The sequence below is a fragment of the Panthera onca genome, chromosome A1, assembly GCF_046562875.1.
Source record: "Panthera onca isolate mPanOnc1 chromosome A1, mPanOnc1 haplotype 2, whole genome shotgun sequence".
NCBI classification, from domain to species: Eukaryota; Metazoa; Chordata; class Mammalia; order Carnivora; family Felidae; genus Panthera; species Panthera onca.
The window spans coordinates 118,012,432-118,039,660 of NC_138339.1; the positions used below are offsets into that span (position 1 = coordinate 118,012,432).

Below are 27,229 nucleotides of genomic sequence, written 5' to 3' on the forward strand. Positions count from 1 at the left end.
AATTTCTACTGATGGAGGACTCCGAGAAGAAGCTGAACCAGAAGAGTGACGGCAAACCACGGAAAGTACGATTTAAAATTTCCTCCTCCTACAGTGGCAGAGTGTTGAAGCAGGTCTTTGAGGATGGGCAGGAATTAGAGTCGCCAAAGGAGGAATACCCTCACAGTTTTCTCCAAGAGTCCCTTGAACCAATGGATGGCGTTTACGGGTCTGGGGAGGCCCCCAAGCCCCGACCATACTCCCCTAAGCTGACTGCTCAGAGGATCAGCGTTTTTAGAGAGGGCAATGCCTACACTTTGGCGGGCGGCCAATCTTTCTTCAATGATTACAAGGCAAATGACCATAAGGTTGGTATTGTGCATGATGTGTAAACTTTAAGGACTAAAATGTGTATATAAAAATGCCCGATTCAAATTTGTACATTGCTCATGCTCCAGTACCAACCAGAGCTGTAGGTGCACCAAATGGGAAGCCACTGTTGGAATAATATTTCTGGAACAAAAATAACATGCTTGCTGACTTCTTATTGGAAAGTGCAGTAAGCGGACATAGTATTCCCTTCCATCCAGGGTAGTAAATTGTAATTGGGTCATTCGCTGGGTTATCTCGGTAAGTAAATTTAATAGAGATGCAGTGGTTTTCAGGTTGCCAGACTGCCGTTTTAGAAAATTATGTGACAACTGGCTGTTTTGTTTCCAGAAAGAGCTGAGTGTTTGAAGGTGCTCATTTTACTCCAGCCAATTATTCACCTTGTGGTTTATCCCTGTCTTGTTTTATTTCCTCTCTCCCTCCTGCTGCCTACTTTTAAAAAATGTTTGTTTGTTTGTTTATTTTGCCTTTCCCTTGTGTGGTAGCATGAACACTGAGTGGTTGGAGTCCCGGGAAGAAATGGTGAAAAGCAAGCCAAGCAGAGGAAATGTTACATGGGGAAGAAGTTCGAGCTAGTAGTTCAGTTGAAACCTGTATTTTGTCTGTTAATTCAATTATCTTTGCCAGTACCATGGATGATCAAAAGCACATACATGATTTTCTTTTAAGCTAGAAGAACTTGGAAAATATTCATTGATTTCTAAAAATGAAGAGATGTGTGGGTGTTTGCCAATGGGATTGTGAATGCCTTTTTTTTTCTTTAAGATTAAATACAGTTATCTAATGTGCCAGGTCATTAATGAATAGTACACCAGGATATGCTCTCATCTTTAATGTGTGAAATTCAGATAATTACTCTCTAATCATTTTTATTGTTAGTTTCAAAGGGAACAGATAATTCATCTCTGGCAGACAAATGCATTGGCCTTTCTGGCCTTGGTGAAAGTGAAGTTATGGGCAGTCCACATTTATCAAAGATAATACCAGGTTTCTTTTTGATAACAAAGGGAGCTGGAGTGAACAACCCCTCATGTTAGTGCAGTAACTTAGACGTTATGAAGCAATATCACATACTTGCTTTTTTAAAAAAATTATTTATTTAAATTCAAGTTAGTTAATGTACAATGTAGTGTTGGTTTCAGGAGCAGAACGCAGTGATTCATCACTTATACATAGCACCCAGTGCTCATCCCAACAAGTGCCCTCCTTAATGCCCATCATCCATTTAGCCCATCCCCCCCACCCACCTCCCCTTCAACAACCCTCAGTTTTTTTTCTGTATTTAGGAATCTCTTGTGGTTTGCCCCTCTCTGCTTTTCTCTTATTTTTCCTTCCCTTCCCCTATGTTCATCTGTTGTGTTTCTTAAATTCCGCATATAAGTGAAATCATCTGATATTTGTCTTTCTTTGACTGACTTCGCTTAGCATAATACATTCTAGTTCCATCCACATTGTTGCAAATGGCAAGAATTCATTCTTCATGATCTCCGAGTAATATACTTTTCCATTGGGTCTTCAGCACAACTTTGAGGAGAAAGGCAAAATATGCACATTTCCATTTTGCAGATGAGTAAAATTGAGTGCCAAGTTGTTAAGGGATCTACCAGTATTAGAGGGTCATTAGGTACACAGTCAGAATAAGAACCCAGCTCTTCTGATGCCTCGTGCTTTTGACCCTCTGGAATGCTCCTTTTTAGAGAATAAGGTCATGAATCATAATGATGACGTTAATAGTAATAGTTGCCATTTACTGAGTGCTTATCATATCGTAGCTTCTTGGCTATATCTTGTACTTACGGTATCTCTTTTAAACTGAATCTTATTTGTAGGTTTAGACTACAAAGTTGTAGTTTATACAAACCTTGTATAAGCCTATGGTGGAGAATATTGGACCAGTTCACAGATCATGTGTCAAACTTGGCATGTATGTAAATGTATGATTTGGTAAGGACTTATAAAGCCTCCTATGAGGCTCCTATGAGTTTTCATAGGAGTGCTGCACCATTGGTTTAAACACAGTACGCTGGAGACCATGTTCAGAGTTTGATTCCTGTTCACCTGGTTTCCTGCATGATCCAGTTATCCTTGTTTTCTTTGTTGCCTGATCCAGTGCCACCTCCTAATCTTAGCCACCCTCTGGGTTAGAGGGGGATCAGGACAGATTCCTGCAGCTCCACCCACTGAAACAGGTTGTCAGTGTGGTATTCATGAAAAATAAGGAAACGAGAGCTGGAAAGCCATGATTTTTCAACAGTGAACCCAGTTGTAAAATAACCCTAGTAAATATTGGCTGTGAAGCAACAGTGGGCAGCAGTTAACTACAACAATTAAAAGTAAAGGCTCTGAATTTGAGCAGATATTTGTACACCAATGTTCATAGCTTCTGTATTCACAATTGCTCACAAGTGGAAACAACCCAAATGTCCACCAGTAGATGAATAGACAAATAAAATGTGATATATACACACAGGCGAATATTATTCAGCATTAAAAAGGAGGGCCGTTCTGACACATGCTACAACATGGATGAAACTTCAAGACCTTGTGCTAAGGGAAAGAAACTAGTCATAAAAAGATAATTATATGATTCCACCTGTATGAGGTGCCTAGGGCAATCAGATTTATAGAGACAGAAAGTAGAGCAGTGGTTGCCCGAGGCTGGGGGAGGGGCGAGGTGAGCGTTTAATGGGCATAGAGTTTCAGTTTGGGAAGATGAAAAAGCTCTGGAGATGGTTGGTGGTAGTGGTTACACAACAGTGTGAATGTACCAATGCCACTGACCTGTCTGTCCACTTAGAAATGGTTCAAGTGGTAAATCTTATGTAATATATTTTACCACAGTAAAAATAATAATTAAGAAACAGGGGCTCTGATGTCTGTTAGACCTGGGCTTTTTGTCCACTCTGCCTACTTACTGTGGGAGCTTAAGCAAACCACTTAGTCTTGCCAAGCTTTAATGTTATCGTCTATGAGATGAGAGTAATAAAAATACCTATTTATGGGGCACCTGGGTGGCTCAGTCAGCTAAGCATCCAACTCTTGGTTATGGCTCAGGTCATAATCTCATGGTTCGTGAGTTCAAGCTCCGCACTGGGCTCGGTGCTAACAGTGCAGAACCTGCTTGGGATTCTGTCTCTGTCTCTGTCTCTGTCTCTCTGTCTCTGCCCATCCCTCGCTTGCATGCACATACTCTCTTTCAAAATAAATAAATAAACTTTAAAAAAAGTATCTACTTATGAAGATTGTTGTGGTGATTAAAAAAAGTTTGTATGTAAGAAATACTTAGCATTATGCCTGAAACATTGGATGTGCTTAGCTAATGTTCCCTACCATTGTGATAATGACCAGGTTCCTATCAAAGAAATACTGAGTCTTTGTAAAAAGTTTTATGGGATAGAGAAAGAGAAAGTGGTTATAAACAACTAAATATTTTAAAGAATTGAAACCAACTGAAGTTTTATAAGGTTCCTTTAAAAAAAAATGGAAGGGAAAGGAAGGGAAATGGCATTTACTAAACATATACTCTGTATATATTATGTAATTTCATCTTCACAGTAATTCATTGACAAAGATTCTTACAAATTGGAGAAACAGTGCACAGGAGTTTAGTAACTTGCAAATCTTGCACAGAAGAATTCGCCTCAGGCCTGCCTGCCTCCAAAGCCCACTGCATTTCTAGGACCCAGGAAGGTGTTCCCGCATTTAAACGCAGAGCCACAGAAAGGTTTCGTGGTGTCTGAAGAGCAGTCTGCAGGCACATTGCCACTGTCAAGGGCATTTATGAAGCTCAGTCCCGTAAGTTGCCGTTCTGGGCACTATGGAAGGAAACAAAAAAATTCCTGGCTTCCTCATGGCCCTCTGTAATGGAAGAGTGGGTGTTTTCTCACGGGCAATTGGGCGTAACCAGATAACGTGAACTTTAGTTACACCCGGAGCGTTTCCTTAGACACAAGGAAGAACTTGGCTGTCAGGGTGACTGAAACTTAAACACACCTTAAAGGTGATTTGGGACCCTCCTTCTTTGGAGTACATTAAAAATAAATTTACAATCTTTGGTGTCTCACATATTGACCAGGTTAGAGGCAGGAGGTTGGACCCTATGACCACAGACTTTTTTTTCAACATGCTATGAGTTTCACCCCAAGAAAACCATTTCTATGTGTGAAAAAAAGTTCCCTAGTAATTGAACCTCTTTGGCTATTAGTGGAAGTGGAAATGGAACCTTCCAGAAGTGCCACCATCTTTATCTTCTGATGTTCAGAAACTGATAGTCCAGAGTGTGAAACAGGAGCCCAGTGAGCATCAAACAATAGGAAATGGAAGCTGCCACACGATCCCTTGAAGAGAAGGAGAGAAAACAGGCCCAAGTAGGAAGCTTGTGGCTTCATAAATAATGATTGAAAACTCTGCGGGTGTTTCAAGGAAGGGGGCCTGAGTACTGAAGTCCTGTTTAAGCCAGGTTGTGACTGAATGCGTTAGGGTTGTAAAGAGGAGACTGCTTAATTGTGGCATCTAAGTAGATTTGGTTTCTCCCGTTGTATAAGGGCGGGGCAGAGGATTTCACGTTGGGGTATTTAGCTGTGTAGCATGATTGTGTGTGGACTGCCAATGGACAGTTTTTCATACTAGCAATGTTAGGGGTGCCTGGGTGGCTCAGGGTGGTTCGTTGAGCGTCTGACTTTGGCTCAGGTCATGATCTCACAGTCCGTGGGTTCGAGCCCCGCGTCGGGCTCTGTGTTGACAGCTCAGAGCCTGGAGCTTGCTTCAGGTTCTGTGTCTCCCTCTCTCTCTGCTCCTCCCCACTCATGCTCTATCTCTCTCTCAAAAATAAACGTTAAAAAAAAATAGTAGCAATGTTAACAATGCCCACCAGTATATAGTATTTTTAGCTTTTGGAAACCCTGTCTTATATACTCTTCATTGCACCCCTACCCCTAGAAATTGATATAATTAGCCTCAGGGATGGGAGTCCAAATCTTTAACCACAGGGACATTGCCCAATCAGCACAGAAGCCAGCAGAATATTGGGGCAGGGTCCTGAAACGTGGACTTCTGAGCAACAACCACTACATTACTGGGTTTAGGGGATGTGAGAGGTTCCCTGAAGAGAGCTGTGGGTGACAGGAGGGCGCTCAGGAGTCTCAGGACAGCACCTGCTTACCACCCAGTATCAAAGTATTCTTCTGTTTTGATAATAACTTTGTGGTGAAGCCCATCAGTGAACCCCATCAGTTAGATGTCACCCCATTTGCGGAGGAGCAAACTGCTGTTCTGAGAGGTCACGTGATTCTCTTAAATCTCACAGTTGGTGAACAGCGGAATTGAGATCTGGTGTTGTTTCCCTCCAAGCTATCCTAGCTCTGGGAGGCAATATGTGTTCTTAGTTAATAATCCCTAAACATTTACTTCCCATGCTTCCTTACTGCATTGTTGTAGTAGTGTCTCAATTATTCCTCAGCAAATTGTCAAGTAAGACATGATAAATCTATACAAAAGAACGTGATAATGATAATGATGCCACAGGGTCCCTGGGTGGCTCAGTTGGTTAGGCATCTGACTCTTGATCTCAGCACAGGTCTTGATCTCAGGGTTATGAGTTCAAACCCTGCATTGAGCTCTGCGCTGAGCCTGAAGCCTACTTAAAAAAAAAAATGCTATAGAAGTATATTTTTTGACATTAAAAGATTTTTGTATCGTACAATTAATAAAAACATTACATATATGTAAGATGATTGCACATATATAAGATCATTATATATTATGTATTTACATAAGATCATTATATACATAACAATCTTACAGGTTTTTTGGGGAGAAGATGCTTGTGAATAGTGCAGGGTAGGTGTTGAGAATATGGACTTTCGAGTTAAACACACTGGGGTTCGAATCTCAGCCACAGACCCTGACTGACTGTAACCTTGGGAGGCTCTTTACCTCACTGTGATTCAGTCTCCTCATCGGTAAGATGTAGAAATCATAGCATCCGCCTCAAGGGATGCTTGAGGGGAAAGTGAGGTAATGCTTGTAAATGCTTATCGTGGTGCCCGACACAAAATAAATGCTATCCACTATAATCAAATAATGATAATCAGTAAATTTTATCTATTATTATTTATGCATAACAATTTTGGAGAGCTGTTTATTTTTTTAAGCCCTCTTCTGTATTTATTAAACTCTTTCTGTGTGCATCCCTGCATCAGCTACTGCTGTATGTAGTGGGAATAGAAGTTCTGGCTCCCACCCTGCAGTCCCGGTTTTACAGTTAGTTCAGCTTTGCTTGGTTACCATCAACAGGGGGAAGGAATCTGGGTTTTAAGGATTTTAGAGAGAGTGAACAAACCAGGGAGTGAATCGTAGCTTTGGGGTCTGTTGGAATCATAAATGCTAGATGGTTACAAGGTCCTTCTCTCCTGTTGCCTGGGATGTTGAACAGTTTCTGCAGCCCTGTATATGGTGATCGGTGTTAAATCTCCATGCTTATTCTCCATTTCTCTAGTCCCCACCTATTATAGATTTTGGAAAGATAATCATCTACACGAACAACCTGAAAATCATCCGAACCCCAATGGACAAGAGAGACTTCATGAGGAAAATGCTCCAGAAGGAAGAGGAGGCCGAGGAGGAGTCTCTGATGAGCAAAGAAGAAATCTGTGGAGACAGCGGCCTGAATGATGGGCATTTGCCAGACACGGAAAGCACATTCCTCCATAACCAGTACCCACAGGTGTGTCAGAATGGTTCGCTGTCCTACTTGGAGCTGGCCCTACAGCAGTGGTCTCTACATGGTTTTGATCTTTACACTACTTCAGAAAAAACTTGAATGTAAATACTTAAGATGTCTAACTGTTAAAGATGTTCAAGAATTTTAACTTTATTATTATATTTTAATGGTAAGTGATTAGCAAAACAGTTATGTATATATTTCAAATACGCACAGTTTTTTTTTTTTTGATGACTTCTTTTGAGATCCAATTAGGTATTAATTGTTTTCACTCTGCAATGTGGCAAAGAACAGCTTGTTCCAGAGATGGAAAAAATCAGCTCTGTTCTTTTTCTTAATGGGTTTGCTTGTGTTTGTCTTACTGGTTTATCCTCAATCCAGTTTCCTTGAAGAGATCTTATGAAGACATGTGTCCAGTTTTGTAGAGATTAGTTTAGTTGAATTAAGCCATATTGTCTCTAAGTCTTCTAGACCAGGGACAAGAGAACTTCAGTATGTTGCAAAATGCTCAAAGCGAATGAGTGAGCTGGGACACCATTGTCACTTTGCACGCAGTGAGGTCACTTTACGTCATGTTTACTCTAGGGTCCCCTGGGTACCATGTTTGGTCACTGCCTGACCTAGTGAAGGTGCCAGTGTCAACTAGTTTATTAAAAATTAGTATAACGGTTTATTTTGAAGATATTATTGATGCTTAATTTCTTGCCTTTTTAAGATAAAAAGTAAATATAAATAGTTAGAATTTTTTTTTCTTCCCACACTCCTCAGAGGTGTGCCCTCTTCACCTTGGAAACTGTTGCTTAGACATGCTCAGATGAGGGGGTAGAGTGATGATATTCATTAGTTCACAGTGTGGGGTTGGGAGTGGGAAAAGCAAGTTTGATGGTTTTAAGCTAAGGGAGTAAAAGCTTGGATAGCAGCAGAAATGAATTTTCTCTCTCTTCAGATTCCATCTCTTGGGAGCTGAAGCTTTCTGTGGGACTTACTCTCACCTCCCATGAGTTGGTGTGATGCAGTGAGCTGGCGGCTTCCTCGTACTTGAGTGATATCCCCACCCTGGCAAGGTTTAGAGGATGGGAATGAGAAAGTCATGACCAGACTCTAGCAAAAGACTCTTACTAAAGTGCTGCTCACAACGACTCATGTCTCTTTCCCACCTGATCTCACACTAGATAAGATATATTTGAAATGAAATATGATCATGCCACCCCTTCATCACTCTCTTCCCCCACCCCAAACTTTAAGTGACATCTCATCCTTTGCAATGAAACCAAACCTTCTGACTTGTTGTAGAAAATGTTGTATAGCCTGGACCCTCCCGGCCTGTTTATTCTCCTCTTACACATCTCTCCTCATTCTCTCTGTCCCAGACACACTGCCCATCCAGCTACCATTCATATGTTCTTTGCCCTTTCCTAGCAGAGGCAACTTTCCTCTGCTTAGAATGTTCTCCAGATTCCCCACCCCCTTCCCCTTAGCATCTGAAAGTGGAGACATCACTTCCTCAGAGGATAGACCCCTCAGAGTACCTCGCACCCCTCCTCGGTTGCAGTCTTCAATTTCTCTGTGTAGTTATTTGGTTAATGTTTGCTGTCACACACTAGAGTTTTGTCTGCATGAGGGCTGGGGCCATGTTTATGTTGGGTTTGGTATAGTAGTTCCAATGGCACAACAATAAGAATGAAAATAGAGGTTGGCACAGAGTAGGTGCACAGTGCATATTAGTTAAATATTTGTGGAAAGAATATTGGAATTTGGGACCAGAGTGCCAGCTGGTAAGGAAATATCGTCCTTCTGCCTTCTCTTGCCTTTTACATAGCACTATTCAGAACCCAGCTTAGCAGCAGGCAGACTACTAAACATTGTGATCCGAAGCATTACCTCCCCACTTTAAAATTCATTAATTCTATTCTTTTTCAAGCCGTTTTGTAATTTGTAGGAGCATATATTTTCAGAAAGGAGCGAGAAATGATAAAATGCAGGTCATGCCGCTGGCCTGAAAAAAAAAAAAAAAAAAAGCAACAACAGCCCTGACATGACAATTATCTGTAAATTCAATTTGGAGAGATCCATGTTTTCTGGCTGTAATACCACAAACTAGGACAGAGGCGTGCAGCAGAGAGTTGCCGTGAAAGGTTATACTTCACTTGCCTGTCTTTTAAACTCTGTTTTAAATTGCTATTTGTTTGCCAAATCCCTCATGCAATAAATGCCCAGCCAGGTTTTATTTTAAAAAAGAGGGTCAGAGAACATCAAGGTGCCCCTTCTGACCAGGAGACCCTTTGTTGTGTTATATGGAGCAGGGAAGCAGTGGGAACCTTGATGAAAGAGCAAGGCAAGGCTAACGGCCAGGCCATGCTGACCGTCTGTATTCACCGTAAAAGAAAAGGAGAGCAATAATTGAATTGAGCCACAGTGAAACATGGAAGGGGAAAAATCTGGCTGTATGTTCGGTGGATTTGAGACCATAACTCATCCGGACTTCTTTATGCCTTATGCGCTCTTGCCTTTGAAATAGGCAACAACAATGACAACAACTGTCATTTATTGAGGGCCTGTGATAGCCAACCACCATGCCCAGTGCTTTCTATGCATTAGTCTACTTCATTCTCACAAGGACTCTGTGAGGTAGTGATTGTTAGCAGTCCCACTCTTTAGCTGGGGAAACTAAGGCACAGAGAAGTTAAGTAACTTGCCAGAGGTTATCAGAGCCAGTGGTCAAACCCTGGACCACCTGACTACCAGTCCTATCATCTTAACCACTGTGCTGAGCAGTCTCCAGATTGGTGCTCCTTAGCATCATCAGGGCTACCACAAGCCTTTGAGTCTGCAGTATGAAAGCTGAGGCCCCTTTCCTTGGCCATGGAGCTAGTAAGAGGTGGTTTGGATAGGTCTGTCTGTTCCAGGACCTAAACTGTGCAGTACAACTATGTTCTAAGCCGTCTTACTGATTATCTTCTGAGAGGAGATTAAAAATGCTGAGAATGGAAGACAGAAGCTTATATCCCTCTTGCCTTGAATAGAGGCTCAGTAGCCCTTGATTTAATCATTAAATGATTAAATGACATGCTGAGAGCAAGTGGTTGGAAGGAGGGCGGTAACCCAGGGTAAGAATGGAAATTCCAGGGAGCCTTCTAGTAGTACCTCATACAACCACGTGACATTAGATAAAATTTGATCGATGATTTTTTTTTGTTCTCCGCAAGCAGGTGCACCAGGTCATTTCATGAATCTTTTCATAGCTGAACCTGACATTGTATGCAAATTAATTTTTGGATGACATGTATAGCATTTTGGTAGGAATTTACTATACTTCCTTTGGCAGCACTGACAACATTAAAATCTCACTGGGATCAAGTCCAAAACAGAAACATGTGGATTTAGCAGAAAAACGGACTGTGACCATTTCCTTAAAGAATATTTTGGCAAAAACACTTATTTTGAATACTCTGAATACTTTAAGGGTAGAAAACAGGTTTCTCCATTGCTGATGTATTAAAATATGGCCACAATCAATAAAATATTAACCGAAGGGTACATTTAGGCTTTTGTCGGTTGGATGATCACTTCCATTCCCTAAATCTAGAATGAATAAAATGTGGTATCTTCTTAGGCACTTTGTAGCACAATGGAACTATTTTCAGAACTCATGCCGCCCTTTTCAAGATTATTTTTATTCTTAAATTATAAAAGAAAGCTGTGTTAGCTGGGTTGAGCCACCCAGTGGATTCCGCCATCTTGTTAGGTCCTAGGATTTAAGAATCAGAAGGGTTCTCCAGACATCATCGTTTTGTTTGCTCATCTGACAAACATGTGAATGGCACGTGTTGTGCCAGGCACTGCACTAGAAGTCTTGGAGGTGATGGTGACAGGGACTAGCACAGAGAGCTTCATGTCTGGTCAGCAGGAACTTTCAGTAGAAGATGAGGCCTGCCATGCTTGGGGCAGGACAGGTGGGACAGGACTCCTGGCCCAGAGGTGTGGGGAGGCAAGGCTTCCTGGATAAGTGCTGCTAAGCCAACATCTGAAAACAAATAATTGTTGTCTGGTTTGGGGAGAGCCACCCACAAGACTAGAGGCAGGGCTCCACCCTAAATTCATGCCAGAGTTGGTGTGTATCTGGACTAGCATTGCGGTTGTGGGTGGTGAAAACTGGATGGATCTGAGAGATGATTTGCAAGTGAAATAGACAGGACTTGGTGCTGGATCCACCTGGTATTGATTTGGTACCGCCCCTTATTTCTTGGGAGGTTCATGGTCTATGCACAGTCTGCACAGGAATGCAAAGGTTTCTAGTTTCCTTGAGGTGTCTTAGGGAGGGAACATGACGTAGACAAGGGGCATATTCTGCAGGACGGGAGTCGAGCACTAGTAAGTCAAGACTCACTAGCAGGGCTTAGAAGTGAATTAACTTTTGTGGAAAACCTATAATATGCCAGGTGAAAATTGTGGTTTTTTTCACACTCTCATTTAATATTCCAGCTGCTCCGAGAGGTCAGCATTACTACTCCCATTTCGCAGGGAAAGAAAAACAAAGATGTAGAGAGGTCAAGGGAACTTTCCAAGGTGCATGATTGCTCTCTCAGGCCTTATCACAGGTATCAAAGAAAATAAAGTACTGCAGGAATTCAGAGCTCAGCTTTGAAGGATTGTAACATCGATTCATTCATCCACTCAGGCTCTCGGCCAGTCACACAAAAACAGTATCTCTTGAACGCCTGCTGCTGGACAGGTTCAGCGAGGGGCTGTGTATGGAGTCAGTAAGAGCATGAACTCTGGTGCTCAGTCATCTGGAATCAAAACCTGCCTCCTCTCCTCCAAGGCTGTGTGACCACTGGCAAATAACCGAACTTCTCAGCATCTCAATTTTCACATCTGCAGCAAGGATGATAATATTTGCACCACCTCACTGGGGTGTTGTATGGATTAACGTAAAGAAAGCTCTTAGAACAGCACCTCGCACCACCTAGGCACACTGCAGCTGTTCACTATTAGTATTTGGCAATGTGGATAAGTAGGTCCTTGTCCTGACGGAGCACACAGAAATGACATGTCAGATGGTGACAAGGGCATTGAAGGACGTAAAGCTGCAAAGTGCAAGGCATCGTAGCAGGGGATGGTGTCTCAGAGATTCCATCAGGGAGATCCTCTCTGATAAAATTGCAGTGAGAATTGTGTGCCTCTGGTCAGTTCCCTCTTTGGCATTTGTGGGAAGCATTTTCTGCTCTCGTTCTGCCTCTGCCTTTCTGGCAGCCCAGTGCTATTTCAACGTGTATTTGAACAGTGGTCTCTAACTGAATGCTGCCCTGTCTCTTGCAGGAAGGGGAGCTTCCCGAGGACAACTGTTTTCACTGCCGAGGGTCGGGCAGTGCCACCTGCTCTCTGTGCCACGGCAGCAAGTTCTCCATGCTGGCCAACAGATTTAAGGAGTCCTATCGGGCCCTGCGGTGCCCTGCCTGCAATGAGAACGGCCTGCAGCCTTGCCAGATTTGCAATCAATAGCCTGTGGCTTTGTATGTCCGCTGTTATCGCATCCTTCCTGAAGTTACTGCTTATAAACCCCTTCCTTCTCTTCCCTCTCCCAGCAAGGAAGCCACAGTGGTTACCACCACTTCCACCACTGGCAAAACTCAATTACTTGATGACATTTCGTGAGGCTGGTAACATCTCCATGTGGTTCTAAGTGGCAGAGGCATTTTCGAATTAGAGTCGGCTTTGAAACGGGTTCTAAAATTATCCTTCCAGGAACGTGTGCGTGTATCTTACTTGGCTTAGCTTGGTTTTTTCCTTACACTAGTGAGCAAATAAATGCACATTACAGGCAGCAGGTTGAAGTCATTTTCTGGTTGGGAATTATTTTGCACAATTATGCCATGAGAAAGGGATAAAAAAGTAAGAGTAAAAAAGGCAGGTTTCTGATTAACTGAATTTCTGTTGCATATAATGCATTTCAAATCATCATTGGTCAGATTTAATTTTTAATTAAGCAGAAGAGGAGAGGGATGCCCGATGCAGAATGTACCAGCAGGCCACTGAAAACAAAGCAACATGTATGTGCTTCGTGCTGAAGATGGGCAAGCTGAGGAGGCCTTTCCTTCAAAGTCCTGAGTCTCTCCTGTGTGATGTGCTTGGGTGATATTCACGCAGGCAGTGAGCAGTGCTGCTTCTTAAGACCAGATGAGATAAGACACTCCTACATATGCCTCTAAACTGCTGAGGCTATAAGCCAAGTCAGAACTACTTAGGATAAATTTGGTGCTTAAGTACGTGTGTGTGACATGACTTCTTCCAACCCCTGAATTATCAGCAAATAAATACATGTATTTTAAGTCTAGGATATAGCCACAACCTCTTCAAAAAAGACTGGATATTTTTATAGTTATCTATTAGAAACCTCTAAAAAAAAAAAACCAAGGATGATTTTTAAGAATTCTCATTCTACCGTCGGTGAATACACATACTAAAGGTAATTCTTTCCTCTTAAAGTTGGTTACAAAATTAGAAAGATGCTTTCGTTAATGTACTTTTGTGGCTCTAACCCCCACACCCTTTACCACTTGAGAATAACCCTGTAAAATCTGTTGTTTTGAGACACATGGCTTTTCTATGATGATTTTGATTTTCATTACCTGATTTTTTTTTTCAACATTTGTTATTCTCTAATATTCAGCTATTAAAATAATTCAATGAACGCTTTTCAGGAGACATAAATACTTCTAATAGAAAGATTAAAATATTTTTTGAAGCCATGATAAATTTTGCCTGTCCTCTCTTCCCCGGAATGATAGAACTATTCCTAAGAGACTTTCTTTGCCTCTGCACTAAACTGCTTCCTGAGTTGGTTTATGGTTTCTCACAGCTTTTGACTCTTCTATTTTTCCAGACTACTAGAGGAAGGAATGATAACAAGAGGCCTTTAAGTGCGTTCTTCTCTTTTTTGACAGGAACATTTGACAACGGCTGTTTTGAGCCCTGCGTGCCTGATGTACATTGTTGCCCAGATGGGCACCATCGCTTCGGTAGGGCACAGCGCTTACACTTTCAGTGGAGGAGGCAGATCTATCAACAGATAATCACAGCGTAGCATGACAAGTTCTGGGGTAGGGGAATTGCTAGGAGGATTTGAAGCACATGGAAGGTACATCTGATGTAGCCTGAGTGGGGTTAGAGAGGCTTCCCAGGGGAGGAGGTATAGCAATGGTGGTTTCTTTTCCTTCCTTCATGCTTTTTAGAGCCTTTAATCCTTTTCAGCCCATAATAAACGCATCCACTAATGATTACGTTTGTTTATTCAGTGAACAAGAATTTATCGTGCACTGGGAATATATCATTAAACAAAACAGACAAAATCCTAGCCCCCATGGAGCTTACATTTTGGTGGGGAGGTATTGAGACCTAAAAACATATAAATTTGACATAAAATATCTATATTTAAAGACAACTAAAAATTATGCAACAGAATAAAAAAATACAATTACGTATGCACGTATATAATGTATAAGGTGTTAGAAAAGGATAAATGCTTTGATGAAAAATAAAACAATATGGGGTGTCAAGAGTTAGGAGGGTTTGCAATTTTAAATTAGTTTTCAGGGAAGCATCACTGAGAAAGTTTCTTTTAAATAAAGGCCTCAGGGCATGAGGTGAACGTGTCTGGGGGTAAGGTTATTCCAGGCAGAGGAAACAGCAAGTGCGAGGCTTGTAGGCAGGAGAGCAGCAAAGAAACCAGTGTGGCTGCAGTGCAGTGAGCAAGATGACAAGTGTCAGGGAATGAGGTCAGAAAGGAAGGCGCATGTGTGTTGGCCTGAGGGGGCACCTTCCCTCAAAGCTCTTGTAAAAACCTGGGTTTCAGGGAGTGAACTGGCGCTCTGCATGGGGCATGTTTTCTGTCAACCTCACCAACTCTCCTTCCACATGCTCCTCTCACTGCTGGGGCAGGACAGCCACAACCTACACTTCCCAGAAATCTTGCCTGCTGGCTCCCTGTTAAGTCCTGCCAACGGGTGGAAGACGGGCGGAAGGAAAGTCTTCCCTCTTTTTCTTTTGGGGATCCTGACAGCCGTTCCCACGAGGCAGCTGTGTTAACAGCAACAGCAGCTGGGAATGCTGGCCCAGGAAGCCCGGCTCCAACTGCAGTCACTTTGGTGGCTCTGATTGGAGGTTCAGTGTTACACCATTTTCCCCTCAGCCTAAGGGGAGTGAGTAGTGGCTTGCTGCAGTTAGTAATCTTTGTAATCAATTCCCTATAATTTGTATCTATATGATATATACATCTATCTATATATCTATATCTATATCTATATCTATATCTATATCTATATCTATATCTTTATCTATATCTATACTTGATACTCTGAAATATCTAGAGTGGTTTCTGGTTTCCTGATTGAATGCCAACTGATAAAAATATTTTGAGCAGAGGAGGGTCACAGTCTGATTTGTATTTTCACCAGCTTCTCTGGCTGCTGTGTTGTGAGAAGACACCATGGGGCAAATGTGGAAGTAGGAACCCAGTTGGGAGACCCCTGCAGTGATCCTGGGGACAGTTAATGGTGGCCGGGGTCAGTGTGGTATTAGCGGAGGTGGTGGCAGTGGTTGGATTGTGGATATATTTTGAAGGTAGAGCCATAGAGTCTGTCCTCTGAACCCAGAAATACTGCTTATGACCAACTGCATGCAAACCCTTTCTGAGTTCTTACCTACCAGGGGAGAGAAGTTTGAACTAAAATACCACTTTTTGATTTGTGATGTACAAACATTGACAGTGGTTTGGGCAGTGTCCTGGTTAAGTTTAGTGTCATGAGTATGGGTGGCCAACTAGCGCTCCTAAGACTAGAAGAATTCCTTCAGAGCTAGACAAAAATAGGAAGGTTAAAAAATATCCTAATAGATTAAGAAGATGTGGGTGTGTGTGTGTGTGTGTGTGTGTGTGTGTGTGTGTGTGTGTGTGTTGGAATATTATTCGGCAATGAAAAAGAATGAAATCTTGCCATTTGCAACAATGTGGATGGAACTAGAGTGTATTATGCTAAGTGAAATAAGCCAGAGAAAGATAAAAATGTGATTTCACTCATATGTGGAATTTAAGGTACAAAACAGATGAACATAGGGGAAGGGAAGGAAAAATAAGGTAAAAACAGAGGGAGGCAAACCATAAGAGACTCTTAAATACAGAGAACAAACTGAGGGTTGCTGGAGGGGAGGAGGCTGGGGGAGGGGTAGGGATAATGGTGAAGGGCACTTTTTGGGATGAGCACTGGGTGTTGTAATTGATGCATCGCTGAGTTCTACTCCTGAAACCAATACTACACTACACTGTATGTTAACTAATTTGAATTAAAAAAATCCTAGTGATGCTATAATGAAAATAATGCTATGTGTGTTGAAAGCTCCAACATTTTTGACTATGTTAGCTATACTTCAATTTAAACATTTTTTAAAATTACTACGTGTTTTCAAAAGATAGAATATCTACCAATTCCTTTGTCCATTGAGCAGTTTCCCACTGGATTTTGACTATGTTCCAAATATTTATACTAGGTCCTCAGGATTCCAAGATGAACATACTCTTCGTGTTTATCATCAATGAAATCATAGTCTTGGGCCTCCAGTAGGCATAATAAATGAATTTGGTTGTATATCTCTGGAGGACACTGCCGCTTACCCTTTGCTAGTTACTCCAGTGACTCACTTCCTCTGAATAGGAGGACTTAATAGGAGACTTATTACAGAATTTATTTATTTATGTACTTATTTAAACAATCGCATATCAGCTGTACCACGTGCAGGACAGTCTTCTAAGCACTTGAGACTCATTCCCTGGGTTGCCCTAAACCCTTGAATTAATTCTGCGTATTGGTCACGTTAGCCCCACACATGCTGTTCCTTTCCCCGACACATCCACCCAGGCCATAAACATGCAAGCCCCTTCAGTGATCTTCACAAACATCTTGCCTTCCTAGTCTTTCGTGAAAGTAACACCCTGTAGGGAAAATGGGCGTGGTAACTAGGGGCCTGAGAAGGTAGTACTGTAACAACTCTGCTTCAACTCTGCTGAACTTAGCAAGACTTGTTTCCCTGGTGTGCTGGCCCCTTAGAACCATCCTGCTGGTTCCTCCTTTCATTTATGCCTGTCCATCTCTGTGTACCCTCTGTTCTTGCTCTGTGAAACAGAATAACTTATCTTTATGGCCCCTTTTCTCAAATGTGGCTTAGCCTCAAGGCCTATCTCCTCCTTTGCACACAAAGATCTGCAGGGCCAGGTTTCCTTTCATAAACCCCACCCCTTCTAGGCAGACACTTGTGCTTTGCAGTGGCTCCTGTCTGCCCCTGCCTGTCATCCTGTGGGGTGAGGAGGGTTGAACCCATCTGCCTTAGACCTGTGCCATTAGAATAACTCTACTTTTTTCCGTTTTTATTTTGGCTTCCAGGTAAGATCACTTTTTTAAAATAAGTTTATTTATTTATTTTGAAGGGGGGGGGGTGGGTAGGTGGGCAGAGAGAGAGGGAGAGAGAGAGAATCCCAAGCAGACTCCTTGCTGACAGTGCAGAGCCCGATGCAGGGCTCAATCTCACAAACCGTGATACCACGATCTGAGCCGAAAGCAAGAGTCAGACGCTCAGTCGACGGAGCCACCCCAGGGTCCTCTGAAAATATTTTTTGAAGTCCATGTTAAGCATTAACTGTGTGAACCATATTTGACCTTTCCAAATTAAACTGGCCAAAGATACCAATTAAACTTAAGTTTATGAGAAAGACGACGTTGTTCTTTCTAAGTCTTCCACAGTTATGACTCACTCTGCCAATACATTCATTTAGACTGGTGCCAGTGACATTTATAGAAAGTTTCTATGGTTCACTGGAGCTTCGTCTGAGTGAATTTAATGATAAAGGTAAATTTGAAAGAAATGTTCACAGTTGTTTTTATCACCTGGCCTAATTAGTTGCATCTCATTTTCTAATTAAACACAGTAATTACAGAGAGTTCACATTCATGCAATTATGTGAGAGAAATGGAATTCTGTCACTGTTGGAATTATGGCATATAATTACTGCCTGTGTTAAACAACATGTAAAACCTAGAGAAGAAAAGACCTGGAAACATAAAACAATATAACTTCCTCATTGTCTGGTGGTGGAGGTGTGGGGGGCAGGTGATAAGAATGGGGCAGCTAAATCGGGCCTTGACAAAACTAGAGTTAGCATTTATCTTCTTTAACGGTATGAGACTTCTTTCTCTTTATGCAGTCCTTCAGTATCACTTCTATCCAGCTGCCAAGTACTTCTTCCCCTGTTAATGATTATTTCTCAAAAGATTGGGGGCATTAGTTCATACTAAGATGTGGATGGCTAACAGATTATTGACCATGTCTGCTTTCTATGTTCAAAGTGTTATATTACTGAATGATTCCTGTGAGTAAGGCCATGTGAAAAAACAGGGAGCCAGAAGATGAAACAGACATGGTACCTTTTCTTAGGAACATTATAGTCTCACAGAGAACCAGAGATTTAAATGAATATTTGCAAAATAAAATGATAGATATTATAGAAGGGGAAGAGAATAGAGAATAGCTAACTCTCCTTTAGTTGTTGGCCTCCTTCATTCAGCTATGAACTCCTTAAGGGCAGAAAGTGTGCCTCACCCATCATTATATCCCCTGCACCTACCATAGGGCCTGCTATATAGAAGGTGTTCAATAAATATTTGGTGATCTGGTGTTTGCAGAAACATGACATTTGGTTACGCATACAGTGTATTGTATGTCTTGTGGGCCAATGTCTAAGAAAAATTCCTCAGAGAGACAGCTTCTAAAATGATTCCCAGTGACCCCCACCTTTTGGTATTCCTGGCTTTGTGCAGTCCCCTCGAATGTGAACCGGACTTTGGGACTTGCTTCTCACAATGGGGTATGGCAAAAACGATGGGATGTCTCCTCTGAGATTAGGTTTTAAAAAAACTATGATTCTTTCTTTGGCTTTCCTTGCTTGCTGACTTGCTGAAACCAGCTGCCACGGTGGAAGCTGCCTTATGCAGAGGTCCACATGGCCTGGCAATAGCCAGGGAAGAACTGAGCCCCTCAGTCCAGTGACCCGCTGGGAACCGAATCCTGCCAACACCTACATGAGTGAGCTTGGAAGGTGCTCCTTCTCTAGTTGAGCTGAGCCTTGGGGTAGATGACATCTTAATTCCAGCCTTGTGAGAGACCTGGAGCTGGAACCAGGCAGCTAAGCCCTGAGCTGTGAGATGATCAACTGTTAGGAAATAAATATTGTCTTAAACCAGGAAGTTTGGGGACCACTTGTAACCCAGGGATAGAAAGCTAACACAAGGTGACATGACAGATCCTTTTATCTCCAAAGGGTATTCCCGTGGAGAGAAGTATAATCATTTATACTTTGTTTTATGCTCAGTTTATGAAGTTCATGAATCCAATACCCACAACTGAAAACCAATGTTTCTTGAGGCCTTTAAACATTGATGACAAATTTATTAATCATATAATTTTAAACATTTTAAACCGACTGCAATTATATACTCAGAATGGCTGATCCTTTTAAACACTTCAAAACCTTCATTCACAAACATGTAAAACAAAAATCACAGAATTTATTGCCATAATTTCACTTAAATCTACTCTAAAAGCATCAATATCATGGGTTTAATGCCCATCTTATTTCTGTTCTTGTTTTTCTCTGCTAGTTTTGATATTCCATGAGGGCTATGGCATTATTATTTTTACTCCTTTTCTTGGGTCACAAAATTCTTAGTAGATCTCAAAGAAAGATTATGTTATCAGAACAGCCTAGATTGTAGAACTTGGTTTATTGACTGATTAATTCTTGGTCAGACTTGTTTGTTTCTCCCAAGGTGATTCTAACCCAAACCACCTTTTTATAGTAAGCTTTTCTGCAGATAAATGATACCTGTTATGTCCGAGAGACTATTTCAGGCCTTATCTTATGCCTGAGGTTTAATTTTGCAACCTAGTATCTATCTCTGAAATTGTTTTTTAATTATCACTTGGCCATTGTGATATAACCGATTATCCTGTCATAATCAAAAATTCATTTTATCTCTTAGCATTAAAAACTTATACCTCCCTTATTAGCATTGAGATTTAATCTCTTAAGAGCTGAAAGATTGACTACACTCTGTGTAGTTAGTGTCCCTTTGTAGGTCATCTGGCTAATACATTATATTGATCAATATAACGTATTAGTGGAGCCCTCTTGCTGTTTGGTTATTGTGGGTCCCCACCCAAGCCAAAGGGTCCTTCCTGTTCTTGGCATCTGCTTTTTCTGGGACTATTTGGCTTACAGTTTCCAATGTTTATTTTCCTTAAACAGATAAAGATAGGCATATGACTGTGTTTTATAAACATAAGATTACTAGAAGAAATGTCAAACCCTTCTGATTATTAAAATCAACAAAAATTTTTTTGTGGCTTATTAATTCACCATTTTCTATCACAGTGACCTTTTGGGCAGACTTCATATTAGCTTTTCTATTTTGAGTCATTTCCAATTCATGGCCTTTCTCATGCCTCATGTTGGTCAACCTGATGTTGGTCATGGTGGTGATGATGATGGTGAAAGTGCTTTTGATGCTCAGATTGTAACTTCATCTTAAGCGACAGGGACAGATTTTTTTTTTTTTAATGGGCAAGACTATAGTCTTGGGGTATACATTTGGGTGATAAAACCATAAAAATACAAATAAGTCATTATTATAAAAGAACGGAAAGGAAGTGTGATCAGAATGAGGCCCATGGCTGGGGCGCCTGGGTGGCTCAGTCGGTTAAGCGGCCGACTTCGGCTCAGGTCATGATTGCACGGTCCGTGAGTTTGAGCCCCTCGTCGGGCTCTGTGCTGACAGCTCGGAGCCTGGAGCCTGTTTCGAATTCTGTGTCTCCTTCTCTCTGACCCTCCCCCGTTCATGCTCTGTCTCTGTCTGTCTCAAAAATAAATAAACGTTAAAAAAAAAAATTTTTTTTTAAATATTTAAAAAAAAATAAATAAATAAAAAAAATAAAAAAAAAAGAATGAGGCCCATGGAAGGAGCTTGTGAGATGAGTGGCAAAGGTCTATTTTTTGACCTGGGCATACATTTGATATGTGTGTGTGTGTGTGTGTGTGTGTGTGTTATCAGTGCTTTATTCTTACAATAAAAATTTTATTTAAAAGAAATGTCAGCTTATAATCAGTCCTTCATGTTGGCTTCTTTATCCTTTATACAATGTTCCTGACATTTTTTTTTATTTTTTTTATTTTAAAAAAAATTTTTTTTTAACGTTTATTTATTTATTTTTTTGAGACAGAGAGAGACAGAGCATGAACGGGGGAGTGTCAGAGAGAGAGGGAGACACAGAATTGGAAGTAGGCTCCAGGCTCTGAGCCATCAGCCCAGAGCCCGACGCTGGGCTCGAACTCACGGACCGCGAGATCGTGACCTGAGCCGAGGTCAGACGCTCAACCGACTGAGCCACCCAGGCGCCCCTGTTCCTGACATTTTTAAAAACATTCTTGCTTTTTGGTAACAAGAGGATGTTGGATAAATGTTCTTAATTTTTTCTCTTTCCTAAATCATGGTATCACCTAGCTTCCAGGGGTTTGTGTTTCTTTTGAATAGGTGATAATTCTGAACAATAGGAGCTGGGCTCTTGGGGTGCACTTGAGAATGTGTGGTAAGCAAGAATGCATTGATGTTGCTTCTGGGCCACTGACACCTGAAAACATACTTATTAAGGTTGTTATTTTACACTGATATTTCCAACTTAACTTTTTCTTATATAAGATTTCATCAGCCTTTCTCCTACATTGACAGTCTTTTTGGTATGATGAACCTCCTCGATGGAGCAAGGCACGCCTTACATCACATTTTTCTTTTCGGTATAGTAATTTCCAAACTTCTGTTATTCATATAATCTATAATTTTTTTGTATATTTGCCAAATTCACAATTTTGTACCACCTGTATTACTGTTTTTTAAACATTTTTGTTTAATCAGCATTAAAATGGCCCCCTTAAAAGAATTAGATTCATATTAAGCAGTAATATCTGTGGCATCATAGGGTTTAATTAACATGTGTTTTTCCAGTATCCATTAAGGTGGATACATAGATGTTGGCATTTAAAGGGACTCAATAAACATCATTTTCCCTCACTCATTTTTAGTACCACCTGAAAGATAAGATAAAAAATCAGGAAAATGGAGCTCAAAATATCAGGTTCATTGCTAGTCAAAAGCTGCACTGGTGAATGTTGCTTAGATGCTGCACAATTATGGGCTCCCTGAGAGTGGGCCTTAGGTTTGGGCAGACATACCCACCTTCAAGCCTTCCCACCAGTGTAGCCCTGTTACCTCACAGCCAAGGACTGCATAGAAGTTGTCTTCCCTGAAGGCATCAGATTCAGAAAGGATGGAGAAGGAAAGACTGAGCTACGACTTAGTTTTTCCTCTAAACTCACCAATAGGGCAGGAGAGAGTAAGGGAACAGAAAGGGGCCAGTAACATTAAGGTAAGGGAAAGAAATCACAACACCAGGAGAAATAACTATTAGTATACATATTTGTCCATGTAAACGCATCTAAGTACACCTTTGGGGAAATCCTGCTTGTGAATAGTGTTACGATAAAAGTGTTTTCCTTAGTCAAGTCAGGAACACTTATCTCTTTCAAATATTTTGATGTGGTAGCTTCCTGTGATCAGGATTCTTAAAATGTCAGTGCTTAAAGAAAAAATGTAAAGGCAGGCTAACTCCCCCTTCCTTTTATGGAGATGAAGAAGTGAAGGTCTGAGAAGGAAAAGGACTTGTTCAATGCCACATCCTACTTAACTGACTTAATCCCAGAAATGGGGTCTAAATCTCAGCGCATTTATTTTTTTATGCTGCCCTTCGGCCTTTGAAACATAAAATCAAAATGAGAAAGCAATGGGTTTAGGCAGAGAAAAAATTTTCCCTATCCTTCTCTAGCTCTAAATTATATTTTCAATCTCTCCATTCTTTTCCATGTTCCATGCCATAGCCATAGTCCAATCAACACTACCCCTGGCCTGGATCACCACAATAACCTCAAAACAAGCCTTTCCCGTTTCAAGTGCATATCCTCAATGCAGTGGGTAAAGATGGCCCAAACCAAAGCGCCTAGATGGGGCTTTGCTGCTGTGATTGGCCTCGGGAGGTTATGTGCTCATCTCCATATGAGTCGCTTATGGTGATTGGCTTAGCTTAGGTCTTGGCCCCACCCAACAGCGAGGGGCAGCAGGAATACCTCCAAAGTACCACCGCAGTGAATGTGGGAAGGGTGTGCAAGTCCAGAAAGGCTCAGACTGTGGTTTTAGAAGAATGTCAACTGATGCTGGGTAATAAAATAATGAAAGATACCTACTGCTCTTTTCTTTCAGGTCTCATGTTTAATATCACTTCCTCAGAGGGGCTTCCTTTGGCACACAGGCAAACTGAACGAGATACTCCATCTACCTCTCAGCACCCCCTTTACTTTTCTTTCAAGGCAAAATATGTCATTTTCTATTTATTTGCGTGATGACTGGCATTACATTGCTTTCTCCTACCAGAAAGTAAGCTCCTTGAGGTCAGCAAGGATATTTGTTTTGTTGCATAATGTTTCTTGAGCATCTAGAAAACTGCCTAGTATGTGGTGGGTTCCCCAAAAATTGCTTAGTGAAAGAATTAACAGCAAATACTACACACATTTGGATATTTATTGATTTTAAGATAAAAACATGGAGGAGAGTATTAGAGGTTTTGGCTCAAAGATGCATGGGCTGATATGTCTAGGTTAACGAGTAGATACATTTTAGTAAGACAGTGCAGTTAACAGATTGGACTAATGGAATGGGTTATCAAATGCTTCTACAGTAACCTTTAGACTGCAGCAAAATGAAAAAACAAGCTTCCAAGAATCTACAAATCAACATAACATATTTAGGTGTTATAAACAAAGCAGGCAAATCTATATTTTTCACTCCCTCATCCTGTCTAGAGGATGAAAAACAATCCTGTTTTTTTTTTTAATGTTTTATTTATTTTTGAGAGAGAGTGTGAGTGGGGGAGGGGCAGAGAGCGAGGGGGACAGAGGATCAGAAGTGGGCTCTTCCCTGACAGCAGGCAGCCTGATGTGGAGCTTGAGCTCAGGAACCATCAGATCATGTCCGGCGCTGAAGTCAGATGCTCAACGGACTGGACCACCCAGGCACCTGGAAACACAATCCTATTATCAACTGACTTAGGTAATCCTTATTGGTTGAAACACAGGGACTTTAAAATGGTATTTTTATTCGTCATTGGTTATTTAAATACAGAGAAATTTCCTCTTAAACAAGTAAGCTTTTTAATATGTATCTGAGTAAATATGTTGTGTCTCAGCTTCTTCGCCTGTAAACTGTGGATAGTAACAGTACCTGATTATTGTGGTAAGGATTAAATAAGTTCATATATGCAAATGACTCCAAGTAATTATACAAAGAACAGTTACTGGCACAGATTAGGTAACCAAGAAATGTTACCTATTATTATGAAAAGCTTGTGTTAGTACCTATTTCCTTTACTGTTGTATTTGAAGAGAATATTCTTTCCCAGAGAATTTATGTATACATTATCTTATCTGAGTTCCAGGAGAGATTCAGCATTTAGTGTTTGTAGGGTGCCAGAGATACAAAGAAATATTAGACCCCGTCCCATCTTTGAGAAATTTACAATCTATGGCTTGAGTATTTTATCCTATAGCTTGAGGTATATCCTATACCTCTTTAGGGGAGCTTTTTCAATTCAGACTGTTAGCTTTTTACCAGTTAGGATTCTTTAGGTTACAAGTAACAGAATCCAACTCAAACTGGTTTTGAGCTACAAAGCAAATTTCTTAGCTCAAGTATGGGGCAATGAAAATAGTGTGGTATTTAGGGGTGATCTGTGGCTCCACAGTGCTCACTGAAGACTCAAATTTTCTCATCTGTTGGATTCTGTTGGATGATGTCAAACCAGGGTTATCTGCCCATAGGATATTTGCTAACCATGGCTAGAGACATTTCCTTGTTCATATCCAAGAGAGGGGGAGCTAATTAACAGAAGGCCCCAGTAAATCTCTCCTCAGTGTCTCATTAGTCCAGACTGGGCCGTATACCCATTCTATTGCCAATCACTGGCAATGGAGATCACTCCTAGACCAATAATAACTTCTGCACTTGGGGGTGGGACGAAATCTTGAAGGAAAACAGCATTCTATTTTGAAGACAGAAGGGCAGAATGAATGCAGAATAAACAATGAACAATTTCCAGTTGTTTGACGGGAGAACCATATCTTTTCTTTATGTTCCAATAAGTTCTGTGCCAGGTGCTAAATACTAGTGGAAATAATGGGTAAATAGACTTGCCAAGGGATTATTTATTCACCTTATGTAATCCCCTAAAGTCCTAGAAATGCTTGTCCCCAGAACTAGCATGACCAATTTTTTTTTCTTGTTTAATTGCCTTCTCTCTTAGCTACATGACCATGAACTGCATCTATTCCCAGGAACGCCAGTGGGCAAGTCTGGATTGGCCCTTTCTTCTGGAGTCCCCTCATTGATTAATTATAAACTATGATATTCATCATTCATTCCCAGGTCATGGGGCTGCTTTTGGCTGGTTGGTATCATATGTCCTGTTAGATGAGTCAGTCCTTTAAGATTTGTGCCCAGAGAAACTGGCATTTAAGCTTCCTCTTTATTCCAGCTCTAAAGTTAGGGAAGCAGCTGTTGATGGACTAACTAGTATCTTAGGAGGACTAAGAACGATCTCCCCATCCTTAACAGTTGTTCACTCATTTGTCTCAAGGAGACTCTGAGAGCATATTTGGAATGGTATTTTATACAGAAACTGCTGGTTGGCCTACCTGGTCACCATACATAATACAACGATAATAACTATAGTAGAAGAACAAGTCTGTTATGCCTGGTCACATGTAAGGATAATGTTAGGGTGCATGTGACTTTGTTACATCCCTGGAATTAACTTAAAACAATTTTTTTCTTGATGTTTATTTATTTTTGAGAGAGAGAGACAGACAGAGCATGAGCAGGGGAGGGGCAGAGAGAGAGGGAGACACAGAATCTGAAGCAGGCTCCAGGCTCTGAGCTGTCAGCACAGAGCCAGATGTGGGGCTCAAATTCACAAACTGCAGGTTCATGACCTGAGCCGAAGTTGGATGCTCAACCAACTGAGCCACCCAGGCACCCCTGGAGTTAACTCTTAACTTGTATGATCAGTAACTGTTTTATCTCATCTCTTAGGGGTAGACTTGGGGTGAGCAGGTATACACAACCACTGCATAATATCATCCACAATTGTCAATTAAGCTGTTTGGAAGCTAAAGGAAAATCAGGAACCCCTTTATTTACTCTGAGACATCACCTACCATACCACGTAAGAAACACTCTTATTGGAGAGATTAGCCTGCTCAGTGAGCAAAGATGGGAGGCACTTGCTTGATGACTTGGGTTAATCTTGGATGTAACTATTTTCAGAAAAGAATATTCTTTTCCATCAAGGACAGAATTATTCAAAGTTCTTACATGAATCATCTATTTCAAGGAGTGAGTTCTTCAATATCTATGTTTACCTCTTGGATTTTATTTTCTCATGCTTTCATAAGTCACCAATGCCTCTTTTGGTTGCCTTATTCTTTTTTTTTGGAAACATCGCTGCCTTTAATGTGCACACTCTTGTGTGTTCTGACTTCACATTAGTCTAGTTTTCTTCAGCGACTTTGCAGATTAAAAATTTGAGGAGACTTGAGCAGCACTTCCTTGGGATGAGTAATTAACCTCTCCAAGTTTCAGTTCATTCATCTTAAACTGTAGATAATAGTGATATGGATGCGGTGGTAGTGCTGCCCCCTGTTCCTCTCTTCAGAGTCTTTGCCTCCTACCCCATCCCAAAGCTGTGCTCCTTGCTGGAAATTGTCCTCCACTGCAAGGGAACTGCCTCACCCAGCAGCCTTACCTCAGTGGGGGCCGCCCAGCGCCAGGGGGTTCTATATGATTGACTGAGGCCTCAGTTGGAACCAGATTTTGGAGCACACTATCTCTTGGCCCAATCCTGCATTCTTCACTTCAGAAGCAACCCCAGTCCTCTTGTATG

The 27,229-nt window shown here is 41.3% G+C and overlaps 1 protein-coding gene across 1 annotated transcript; it reads left to right on the forward strand.

The window, feature by feature from the left end:
- The first annotated feature begins 11 nt into the window (after nucleotides 1-11).
- GRXCR2 (glutaredoxin and cysteine rich domain containing 2) lies at nucleotides 12-13,528 on the forward strand. Its single transcript, XM_060635839.3, has 3 exons — nucleotides 12-347; nucleotides 6,866-7,093; nucleotides 12,410-13,528. Exons 1-3 carry the CDS (start codon nucleotides 12-14, stop codon nucleotides 12,590-12,592), a joined length of 747 nt encoding a protein of 248 aa, XP_060491822.3. The 3' UTR covers nucleotides 12,593-13,528.
- The last annotated feature ends 13,701 nt before the right edge of the window (nucleotides 13,529-27,229 follow it).

Excerpts from the sequence above, each read along its gene's own strand:
- GRXCR2 (XM_060635839.3), top strand. The coding sequence starts at position 12 with ATGGAGGACTCCGAGAAGAAGCTGAACCAGAAGAGTGACGGCAAACCA. Across the intron at positions 348-6,865 it reads ACAAGGCAAATGACCATAAG|TCCCCACCTATTATAGATTT; the intron begins GTTGGTATTGTG and ends CCATTTCTCTAG. Across the intron at positions 7,094-12,409 it reads TCCATAACCAGTACCCACAG|GAAGGGGAGCTTCCCGAGGA; the intron begins GTGTGTCAGAAT and ends TGTCTCTTGCAG.